Source organism: Sinocyclocheilus rhinocerous, unplaced genomic scaffold (genome assembly GCF_001515625.1).
Source record: "Sinocyclocheilus rhinocerous isolate Xijiao unplaced genomic scaffold, SAMN03320098_v1.1 scaffold1542, whole genome shotgun sequence".
NCBI lineage: Eukaryota > Metazoa > Chordata > Actinopteri > Cypriniformes > Cyprinidae > Sinocyclocheilus > Sinocyclocheilus rhinocerous.
The window spans coordinates 684772-697682 of NW_015666540.1; the positions used below are offsets into that span (position 1 = coordinate 684772).

The 12911-nt window shown below is 39.4% G+C and overlaps 1 protein-coding gene across 1 annotated transcript in view; it reads right to left on the reverse strand.

The window, feature by feature from the left end:
- The window catches only part of LOC107732629 (myelin transcription factor 1-like protein), a 69396-nt gene that overhangs the window by 37568 nt on the left and 18917 nt on the right, over window positions 1-12911 (reverse strand). Inside the window, exon 5 of the mRNA XM_016544026.1 lies at window positions 10773-10835. Coding sequence (XP_016399512.1) covers window positions 10773-10835 — 63 coding nt within the window. The remainder of the gene's footprint in view (window positions 1-10772; window positions 10836-12911) is intronic.

Below are 12911 nucleotides of genomic sequence, written 5' to 3' on the forward strand. Positions count from 1 at the left end.
CGGCCAATCACAATGCACTGGATAGCTGGCCAATCACAGCACACCTTGCTTTTCAGACTGATGAGCTTTGTAAAAATCGACGCGTTTCAGAAAGGCGGGGCATAGAGGAGAAACAATAATGTACAGTATGTGGAAAATAATGTTTTTTGAACCTTAAACCACATAAACACATTTCATTACACCAAATACACCAAATAATGTTCTTTTTAGCAACATCATATGACCCCTTTAAAACAATAATATACCATACTTGTTACAATTACGATTACAATAATACACCTGTGGTTGGTATCAGTTACATCATGGTAGTTAATTTGGATAATTAATTAAAATACTATTTTTCAAATGTCAGCAATATATCAGTATTATAAATAAGTAAAATGTAAAAATATTGTGTAATATTTCACAGATTAAAGTAAATCGAGTCCTTAAACTCTGCACTGTAATAATCATTAATTACTAGGGCTGGGTAAAAAATATTGATTTCTCGATTTTTATCAATCCTCATATTTCCGAAAAACTATCGATTCTTAAATCCCAAGAATCGATTAGTCTAGCCTTTGTTACTTTTGATATGAAACAAAGCCACAGATTTAAAATTCTTACCATTTTATTACAGTATTCAAACAATAAATACCATTTTGGCGCTGTTTAATGTGGAGTGTCAGATCGCTATAGCGGCAGCGCAAAGTGCATGTGAACTGATCATCTCCTCCACTTTAATATCAGTTTCAGCACGAAATAAACATGAATATACATCTGAAGGTATGTTAAAAGAAAGAGAACAACTAACCGAAATCCGTATCCTGTCATGTATTCAATAACTTAGTGTTTCGACTGTGGAAAGATGTCAATATAACAGCTTTTAAACAATGTCACATAGCGTCACATTTACCTCAAAAAACAAACATATTCGGTGGCCATAAAGTTGTTAGTCAGCTAGAAAAAAAGAACTCTAGAGAGGAGCATTTTGCTAAATATATGCACCATATAACATATTCATTATAATTTTTACTGTTCTTCGATGTTTAGTTTATGTTTGAATAAATCTGTCAAGTTTTTAGCCATCATTTAAATGTGTATGTTCAAAAAAAAAAAAAAAAGAATTGGAGTAGAAATAGTTGTTATTAACTATTAATTATTATTATAAAAAATGTAATTGTTAATTTTAACCTTCAGTATTAAAGTAAAGTAGTACCAAATGACTTTCATGTGTATTTTACAGCATTAGTTGAAAGATTTTTTTTTCCTTGAGAAAATTTGGCATGTACTGTACCTGATATTGAATTGAATTGAATTGAATTGAATCGGAAATCGGATTGAATCGAATGCTTGTGAGTTATAATCAAATCGAATCATGAAATTTGTGTCAAAACCCAGCCCTATTAATTACGCTTTTACAGTAGTAATAATAACCATGGTAACAATTACATATTCTCTACTCTGTCCTAAAAGAGTCCACAAAATCCCATTTTTCAACCTCATAACCCTACAATGCATCAGTCGGCCTGTTGGTGTGAGGTGCCCATTTTCTCTTTATTGTTTTATTGTTTGAAGCAGGTGCTGGTTATAGAGGCTGGTCTTCTATGCGATGGTGTGTTGTGCGGGCAGGCAGCCAGCGTCGTCTGTGTGGGTGAGAGCGTTTCGCGAACAACTCGGAATGACCTTGGACACCTTTGCGTTTCCCACTGGCAGGCCACGCCAATTAAAATTCCACAGGTAATTAAACCACATTTGAATACGGGAGTGGCGGAGGCAGGCTTTGAGTGGGACTAAGGTAATTATGGCCGAGAGAGAGAGAGAGAGACTGTGTGTGAGAGAGAGAGAGAGAGAGAGAGCGAGAGAGAGAGATCTGCGAGCCTTTCAGAACTGCCGGGAGAAATAATGACTTCAGACAGCTCCTGGTGGACAAATCCTCTGATGAACTTGACTAATACCAGCAATGGCCAGAATATTAGCCCGGACCTGCTCCGTTTGATCATTTCCACAGCAACCGTCATAATAACGCTGCAAATATTGCTCTCAAAGTGGCGGAATGATGAACGAGAATAATTTCTCCGTCTGTTTCTAAAAACATGTGATTATTTTTTAATTAAAAGTCTTCAAATAGTCGTTCTGTTACAATGAGGGACCTCAGATTAGCCAGCAGAAATGCTCTTTGGTTTTAATTGGCCCGAATACAAAGAGCACGTTCAGGCTGGGGTCTGTCGTGGATTCTGGCTGCTGTGGCACCAGGTACGTTCTCGCAGAGTGTGACACTATAGGGCTATGGAGGCGAATTCAGCAGCTACAGCTGGCTGTTCGAGTTCGAGTTGCCATAGGAGCGTGCGGTTCCTCTGCGCTCCTACACTGCAGCATCCACAGGCATGCGTGGCAAGGCGCTGTCACCATGGTGATCTCCCCCTCAGGAGTGGGATTTGCCATTTGAGCAGACAGACAGAGTGAGAGAGAGAGAGAGAGAGAGAGAGAGATCAGTGATTCTGAGCCTGACAGACATCTCCCTGCTAACCTCCCTTCATTCTGCGCCCTCCCAAAAAGCAGAACAAAGGAGGTGCTGGTGTTGTGCATTCTGCAGGGCTCTTTCTGTCTCTGCAGCTCAGTTGCCTTCTCTGTCACTGCGGAGCCCGGTCCCCCTCTGCCTAAAAACACGCCGTGCAATCACACTACCACACACACCGAGAGGCTGTTTGCAGTGATTATGTCCTTGGCGGTTCAATTTACTGCAGAGGTTCGTCAAGTCTGACCCTGGAGCAGGGTTTTACATCTCGCCGTGGTCTTCGGAGGCATAAGTCTGCCATTCACACAGGTTCGGATCTACGTGAGATATCAGATGTGATGCAGACAGAGGGAAACTCTGTACTGGGTGTTGACTACAGGATTTATCCAATGGGAAAAGCAGCTCTCTTAGTAATAAAGATGTGTTGCATGGGTTAAGATCACACAGATGCACAGATACACACATCTGAAACGTATGTGTGTATAGCAAACTGGGTTCTGTCTAAAATAGCCAAGGAAAATATATGAATGTTGAGCAAAAATTGCAGTGCAAGTAATAGGTGAGAGCGCAACTGGATTTCTGAAGGATATTTCAAAATATTTTTTTCAGTTTCTTCACAAATCAAAGCCATTATATTGAAAACACAAAATATCTGACAAAAAAGCCAGACTTATTCTAGTAATAGAAGTACATCATTATAAAGGCATACACAAACAACCATTCACTATGCATCACTCATAAAGGTCACTTGCTATATTCTGAAAGAATCAGCGTTTTTAATTATTCAGATTAGCGACTGATTCAATGACTTACTCATAAAATGGCTCATTTTAGAAGAGCTTCATAAAATACTGTCCTTATTATTTCTGCTGTATGAAGGCAGAAATATCAAGAGTAGTATGGCAGAGTGTAAGGTCAAAATTCAGCCAGTCAGTTGTTTGGTTTCTGAATGAATCTGTGTTATTGAATGTATGATTCAATGACTGACTCATAAATACAATCACTGAATTTCGAACAGCATACTAGCATACTACTCTTATTATTTCTATAATATAAAGATATGGCAGAAATAGAGTAATATGCTAGTATTAGGGTGACCATATTTTAGTTTTCAAAAAAGAGGACATTGTGGGGCAGAATGCAGACGGGGCGGGGGGTTAAAGTATCCCCAAAAGTAGTGCAATGACCATATCCCATATCAAAACCCAAAATATGTCATTTCCATACCTAAAATACATATTTTACAGTCACCATTTTGCAGATTGGTCATAAACACAGCTAAAAGGCTTCCTACCAGTGGCCATGTATCCTTCACAAAACTTAACATCTACCACAGTTTTATCATAGGTAGAATGCAAAATGTTTCAATACAAGCATTTCAGTCAAATGTAATTAATGCAATATTTCAAACCCAAGGGAGAAAATCAACCCTCCGCAACAGTTTAAAATCAGCCCAATTCCGTGGAAAAAATGCATCCAAAGTGATTTCAATATTCCGCATTTTGATAGTGGCTCTCTGATGCGCGAAAATTATATTCAATATTATAATGTTTGCGGGAGCAGGTGGTAATGGTCAGAAATTGGGAACGAGATAAAGAAAAGGGCTTTAATAGGCTACAAAAAATGCACACAATGCATGGCGACTGTAGAAAGCAAAAGCCGAATCCTGGACATTTTGGGCGATTTAGAAATCCCGGCCGGACGCATTTTTTTAGGTTGTGACGAGTCGGCTGCCTCCCCCTAATTATAATCATCACCCCGTCCCTTAATCGCCGCCCTTCGCCAGGCTCCCGACGGGAGTGGGTGCGTGAGAGAGGAGGGGCGCTGAAACGAATGGAGCCTCATCACCGCCGCTGTTTAAATGCCGAGCGCGCCTCTCCTCGGGAGACCGGTCTCTTCCCCGTGCATGCACGCTGGTGTCCTCGTGGGTCCAGGAAGGGTGCGTAGAGGGACTCCCGTGCCGCCAGAGTCGTGAGCTACCGGACCCGCGGTCTGGCCGAGAACCGCACACGTTACACGGCCGTCGGGCCAGGATGCCGGGCCGTATAAGCCCTTCAAGCGCCGTGGGCAGAGAGAAGGACGAAGCCGCTGAACGAAGCCGCCGCCCCTCACGCCCCGGGACCAAGAGGGGAGCGCGTGCGGCCGCCGGACTCCGCCCCTTACCTGGACCCTTCCTTCTCGAACACTGCCCCACCTTCACTAACCCCGCAGCACGACGAGGACACCAGATCCCCTGTTTATTTTGGACACTTTATTCCCTTTTCTGGACACTGTTTTATTTTCTGTAAATAAAAGCCTCTCCGAGGCCTGACGCCACACCCACTGTGTCTGTCGTGTGCTCCTCCCGTGACAAGGTCCAAAAAGAGGACATGTCAGGGGAAAAGAGGACGTATGGTCACCCTAGCTAGTATGGCACTGCAAACTCAAACAGTCACTTGTTTTGTTTCTGAATGAATTAGTGTTATCGAACAAATTGGCTGAATGAATGATTCAATGACTGACTCGAAGACAGTTGCTAAATTCATAAGAGCATACTATAATACAACTATTACTATTTCTGTCATATAAAGATATGGCAGAATAAGTAAGAGTAGTGTGCAATAGTATGCAATTCTGAAATCAGCCAGTCACTTTTGTTCCTTAAGGAATCAGTTTTAATGAATGAATCAACTGTATAAATCAATCAATGACTCACACACAAAGATAGTCACTTGGCACCACTTACTGCCATATCAATGTAACTCGCGGAAAGAGTCACTGTCTTTTTGGAACATGCAAAAGCAGACAAGTGGCGTGATACAAACAGTGTATCAACAGACTCCACATCAACATTCACAGAGCGCTGCACAGCCAATTAAATTTGAGAACTGACCACAATATGAAAAACTATATTAGAAGTTACAAAAATATTCAAATATGAAATATTCCAACACAACAGCTGTTAGTTAAGAATACAAGATTTTACACTTTGAGGTTATGAAAAGGTCCCATGGTTAAAAAAAAGTTGGAAATATCCTGTTGTATATTGTTTAGCACCGTCTGACTACAGTATATGAAAGAGACATCTGGCTCAGCCTCACAGTTGAATTAACAGTTTGGGCGAATTACAAACCCCTCACAAATAACAAACAAGCCCTCGGCATGTATAGCACAGATAATTTAGAATGACTTGACGAGCATGAAGCCAACAGACCGCATAGACTGCTGCATCCCGAAGACCCATCAAAAAAAGCGAGTGAGTGAGAAGAGAAGACAGAGGACAAAACTGCATGTGCCGCCTACACAGTCCAGAGCCCATCTGTTTGCATGCTGCTGGTGAGTTAACGGCACACAAATATGATTTCTCCATGCTACATAGAACGAAGGTGTAAATTATGGCCTAAGGCTATAAATGAACACCGTCTGTAAGCATCGATCATGCTAAATCTCAATAAACTCTTGAGAAGGGAAAAGACAAAGGGATCCATCAGCAGCTCTGTCTCAACAATCGAATGGCTGTGGTCGTAGTTCCATTGACTTCCATTCAAGCCAAAAGACTTTAATGTTGATAAAACACTCCATTAGTGCAAATAGCGTATTACATGTGAGTGGTTCTTAAGTAACCGTTGCAGAGACTCATATTTTTTGACCTCAGAATACTTTGTTACTGCAAATTTTGAAAGTGGCACTATTCCCAGTACAAAAAAAAAACCAAACTAAAAATGGAGATGGCAGCTCTAAAAATATGCTATGGTACTTTCAAAACAGCAGACATTTGATGTATTCTGATCATTTCGAAGCTGTTAAGGTAGTCCCTCTTCGATTCAAACATCTTTTGGCATTTAAACACATCTGTTTTGTTTTAACCACTGTGAATTTTTATGAATGACAATTTGTGGCACAACCAAACAGCTGTTTGAGAGCAAAGTTGAACTGCGTAACTCATTAATGTTCCTTTCTCAACAGTCATTCAGACCATTTCTCAGTGAAAACAAACAACAGTGTCCCAGCTGAATCAAACTTTACGCTTTGAGAGCTGTTTTTTTTCCTCATTGCCTCATTTCTAAAAAATAATTAACTGACTCCTCAAGATATGTTGCTTATTATCAGAAATATATGCTTATCCTTCAGTTGAATGCATGAATTGTGCAGGTTTTCATGGTCTCTCCCACAAGCTTTAGTACAACATGCTTTTTCCATCCTTAGCCATGTGTTGGCCTTTCACACTTCACATATTCTCTTACAAAACACCACATCTACATTGTCTCTTTGTTTTTCTGGTGGGAGAAAATACAATGGTGGATGAAAGAGGCTGGCATTAAAATCTGTGTACTGTGGCTACCACAAAGGAGGAGAGACCAGACTTGTATAGAGCAGGGAAAGCAGGCAGGATGTTATATTGATGGGAAAAAAACGAGGGAGAGAGCGAGAGCGAGAGCGAGAGCAAGCATACGGCTATACCATTCTCTGGCCGCTGCCACCAGCTCTTGGCTCAGTTCCCATTCTTTTAGTGAGTGCTACCTGTCAAGCCCTGAATTATACAGCCCTGGGCTTCAGCCTATGTGAGTCATCCATCAGAAAGGGAGGGAAAGAGGGAGGAGGAGAAAGAAGACTGGAAAGAGGGATGGAAAGAGAGCCACAGAAGGAGTAAGGGAAAGGTAGAGGAACAAAGAGCCAGGATGTGGGGAAGATAACAAGGAGGAGGAGCGCGGAGAGGAATAGAAAATAGGAAAGTGGAACGAGAGAGAGTCACAGATGGAGAGGAGGAGGAGGAGAGAAAGAAAGAAAGAGAAAGAGAGAGAAAAGGGGCACTAAACATGATGTGCACAAAGCAATTACTAAACCCTGTTCAAATCATAGCAGTCACACCTGTACTGACACATCCTCTTATTACGAGTCTCTGCGTTTGCTAAAAGGGATACATTAAAATGGAGAATGTGCAGATAACATGTCTTTAGGAAGAGTATGCAACACGGAGGGTGTAAAGGTGGGTATTTTTAGATGACGAGAAAATGGCACATTAAAGGATACCTTTTATGTTATTTCTAACATTTTAACATGAATGCAACACCAACGGTCCAGTGCAGCAGCCATTATAATTATGAGGAACTTTGCATTTCTAAATTTGTCTTACCACTTTTTGGGCTTAATAATTATATTTTAAGAACTTAATTTGCCCACTTTAGTGTCCACTTTGCTTTTCAACTACTGGGCAAATGTCACGTAATTTATATTTACTGATTGCTTCTAATATTTATTAAATGCAATAAATGAGTTAAAGGGATAGTTTACATTCAGTTGGTCCCCACTGACTTGTATAGTATTTTTTTCCATACTATGGAAGTCAATGAGGACCGTTGACCAACAGAAAGCTGCTTGGTTTGAAAGTGACTTCTTTGTGAGTTGTGCTTCTTGCATTGCACACTATTAACAACAGACCTGTGAAATTGCGTCGAAATTTTGTTAATGTGGCTGCACCTTTAGCAATCTTACAGTTTTAATTAAACACTGCAAACACTTTGTTTACTAATATCCACTGTTGTCTATAGCGTTGCATATTAGGTCAATAATCTGGGTAACTGAAACCAGCACTACTTTCATGTTTTTCGAATCACTCCACAGACACTCGGATGTTAATTGCAATAGATCTGTCGCTACTTCCGTTTCATTGCGACTTTAATGTTACTATAATGTTGTTGCGGTATTTTTATTTTTATTTTTTCCGGTTTTATTGCTAGGCCAATTGTTTTGTACTATTTTTATTTTAGCAAAAGCATTACAATAATATACAGGAAGAATTACAATATGACTTTAATTCAAATGAATATTTCATGTTCACCTATTTGGTGAGACTCATATAATGAGCCAGTGATTTATTACAAAATAAATCCCTTACACAGACTGTCAGGAAAATATGCAAAACATTTTTTACCTTCAAGGGTACAACAGCTTGTCAGTAGGACAGTATCCTTGAAGGGACAACTTTGTACCTTATCTACCCTTAAAAGGTGCATATTAGTACCTTAGAATAGTAATGTGCACCCTTAAGGTACTACTATGAACATTTTAGGGGTAAATAATGTACAAAATTGTCCCTTTAAGAGTACTACCCCAGTAAGAAGCTGTCATACCCCTGAAGTTAAATTTTTTTTCACATTTTTGTGAGATGTGTGTGTGTTATGAAGCGCAAAAGGCTGATGTACACATCAGCTTTCTATAATGTTTTGCCCTGAGAAGCCATTACAATACATAAACTTACAATGTATACATTACATCAGTTCATCCCCCCATCAGAGCAGCTATACATTAGGGGTGTGAACCTCTGCTGTGATATAACCCAATGTATGCCGCAGGAGACAAACGCTGTTGTTGTTTTGTCATTATTACTTTTTAATGGAGTGGTAAAGGGCGGCAGACGCTGCGTAGCCTGCACAGGTAACGTAGTGTCCTCATTACAACCCTGCCATTCCCACAATGTTCCCACAAATGCCCCCCAAATGTTAGCATGCTCTGACAGCACAGTCGGAGCGCCGTTCTCTCCCCACCCTCTCATTTGGGGGTAATTCATCACTCTCTCGACCCTCTCTCTGCCTTTTCAGTGAGAGGCCTGCTGGAGGTACCATTTGTCTGTTGCAGAAATGCAATTCTGGTTGGTGGTTCACAGGGCTTGGCTGATGAGGTGACACAGTAGTCGTATCCATCAATCTTTTCTGTTCTGCCTTTCTTGTTTTGTATCTTTCTTTTGAGGTACAGTAAATAGCATAAAGAGGAGAGACTGTTAAACATGGAAGTTGAACAGACTGAGAGTGACTTTGACAGCAGTTGTCAAATCAGAGGTTATTATCTTTGTATGCGAAGAAACTGGTGCTAGTGCAATAATGAGCTAAATATTTAAATTGCTCAACTTATATCAGTGTTAAAGTATACACATTAATTAACGCAAGTTGCCTGTTAGCGATACTGTGCCATTTGGATTGCTTGCACAATTTGTCCTCAAAAAGGCTTTTTGTCAAAGAAACAAACAGCACAATCTTGCTAGACACTTGACAAGCTGATTACAATATTAATGATGTCGCGCCTATCATCAGATAGCCTCCATGTAATCCTGATGTATGCTAATGAGAGTTAGCAACAGACCCATTGTCCATTTATATCTGTTTTTAAAGGGACAGTTCACCCAAAAATGAAAATTCTGTCTTCATTTACTCACCTTCGTTGCGCCAAACCCATAAGACTTTTGTTCATCTTTGAAACGTAAAAGATATTTTAAATAAAACCTAGGAGATTTCTGTCCTTCCACCTGAAAGTCCATTCCACCAAAATTTTATCAGTTCAACAAGTTCATAATGAGAAAAAACAAACCCATATGAATCGAGGCGCCTTAATCCAAGTCTTCAGAAGAGACACAATCGTTTTGATAAACAACATATAATACATACATAGAGCTCATCAAATATGGTAAAGGATGCTCAACTTGACATGTGAGAACAAACACTGGTTCTTTTAACCTCATACTTAATGAGCTCTATGTATGTGAGTTGATCAGTGCTAAATGTGAATAAAAGCCTATAGCCTTACCAAAATTTTATCAGTTCAACAAGTTCATAATGAGAAAAAACAAACCCATATGAATCGAGGCGCCTTAATCCAAGTCTTTAAAAGAGACACAATCGTTTTGATAAACAACATATAATACATACATAGAGCTCATCAAGTATGGTAAAGGATGCTCAACTTGACATGTGAGAACAAACACTGGTTCTTTTAACCTCATACTTAATGAGCTCTATGTATGTGAGTTGATCAGTGCTAAATGTGAATAAAAGCCTATAGCCTTGAATCATACAGATTCATTTTTGATTGATCTATCTCTTTAAGTCTACAGCAGCTTCATTCAAAGGGGTAAAGCTGTGTTGCAAGCTAACAGTCCAAGCAAAAAATGCTAATACTGAGGGCTAGTAATGTACTGTAAGTACTGAAGTAAACCATTCCATTAAATTATTTAATTCTTTACAATCCAGAAAACATATCATACTTTGTTAAAACGCTTCACTTTAGTAAATGCCAGCTCTGTTTCATTGCAGTTTCACATCTTTTAACTGCACTTTCACAACTTTTGGCTGGTAAAAGGATGTATATAAAGAAAAGAAAGTAGGCCTTATTCAAATTCAACTGACTTAATTTCGCTATGGGTCTTCAGCTTTTCTGTAAGTGGCTAAGAGCTTTCATTCTCCCAGCCTTAAAGAGACTTTCATGGCTGGGCACACATTCATATGAATGAGAGGTTGGTTCTTACCTCCTGTGTCTGGCGTATTTGCCGCTGACATGTCCACTACCATCACATCCAGGTGTGGGACAGCTGCAGATGAGAGAAATAATTAATACAAGACTGACGTCACACATACGCACACAGACACACACATACGCTCGTTCTTGCTGACTATGTTTGAACCGTGGCACATCAGCCTTCATTACAGATTTAGAGAGCTCCCAGTGTCCTCCAGGCCGATGACTCACCAGGCTCCATATTTCATATTTCATATTGTATATCGCTCTCTGGCTGCTCCATTTAGATCCATGGCCAGTTAAAAGCCATGAGGGAAAATATCCAAGTGTAGAACTCCTGCCCCGCTCGAGCTCGGGGTCAGAGCAGCAAACCAGTATCCTAGTCATTAACATAAAACTACCCACATTAGTTACAGTGTCACTGATTGCCTAAAGTATTCATTAAGCATTTACTTTTATTGGCAGTCGTATTTCTGTGTCTATCAAAAGTCACATTTGTGAGCAGCATCCTTGAATTGTGCATTCACACAAAATAAACTAGAAAACATACACTTTTGTAATATTTGTATTATTGAACGGAAGTATTTATACACTACCATTCAAAGGTTTGGGGTCAGTAACATTTTTTCAAATACTTTTTATTTAGCAAGGACACAGAAAAATAATTAAAAGTGACATTAAAATATTTTATAATGTTACAACAGATTTCAATAAATTTCAAATAAATGCAGTTCTTTTGAACTTTCCATCAAATGTTCCTGAAAAAAATGTAAGCAGCAACATTTTAAAAATTGATAATAATAAGAAATGTTTCTACAGCATCCAGTCAGCAAATTAGAATGGTTTCTGAAGGATCATGTGACACTAAAGAAATGATGCTGAAAATTCAGCTTTGCATCCTGATGTTCATTATTATGAAAATTTGTCTGTATTTTCGTTTTGTTTTTTTTGTAAATATTTCTCTGATGAAGTAATCAATAATATAATCGGAGGTTATATACTAAAAACAATGTTACTCTTAAGTATCTTCATTGTGACAGATATTGACTTTCTGTTTCTAGTTTGTAGTGTAACTACAAAACTACTTTTTGGAAAAGAGTGGAGTGCAGACAACTTGCTTCAAATTTTGATTCGCATGTAGTTTGGAAAGCAAGCTTCCGAGTAGTTTCGCCAACACTGCATTTAGTCTTGAAATTGAAGTCAATTGTGCATGTTTTAAAATTGAGCAAAAGATTGAAAAATTGAACAACATGTCTAGTCTCTCCCTAGTTGCATCTCCCCTTGATGATGTTGGCTAGGGATCTGTGTCTGATCAAGCAGGTGACCTATCAGTGAGTGTAACTGGTGTTAAAGATGCCTGCAGCTACAGGCCTGGACCTGCTGATGAAGCAGATTGCCCTGATGATTGGGAAGGAGAGAGAGAGAGACAATAGAGGGAATTTCACTTCTCCTCTCAGTCTGATACCATAATAAAGATGACATAGTAGAGAGCCGCCTCTGGAAAGCGGTCATACCACACTCCCACAGTCACACACCCTTGTGTCTCTGCTGCTGTCATTGTAATTGGACACGTAGCCAGAAAATATAAAAAGAGCCTTTTTAAACAACAGCGTGGGTGTTAAACCATTCTTAATGAGGAAAATGCTGCCATTTAGGAGGCCTGTAAATTGTGCTTAAGGGAAAGATATGCAGGGGAAAAAGTGACGGGCAGATATGAGTAAAACGACTCACTGGCCTGGAGGAAAAACAGGCCATTCACTCTCATTATGATACATGATTTCATTAGGAGTTCAGGGATATTTACTAATACTAATTGGGAGAATCATATGTTCTCACTGAAGGCAATTACAATGAAAGGTCTATTTATAGGTTCTGCCTGTAGTACTTGCCATATTAGATAAATCACATCGAAAAATATCAATTAGCAAAATTACACTTAGATGCCACCTTGAACAGAAATGCACATTGCATCATACACCTGTTTTAGTCTTTAAAGACAGAAATTGCAAGGTGAGATAGCATCTGTGAGCAAACCGCCTCAAGAAAGTCCAATTCCCGTTTTAAAAAAAAATGTTTGTCACTTCTTTGTACTAGGTAACTATAAATTAGACATGTAAAAACAATCCCACGCTTCTTGAAAACCAACATG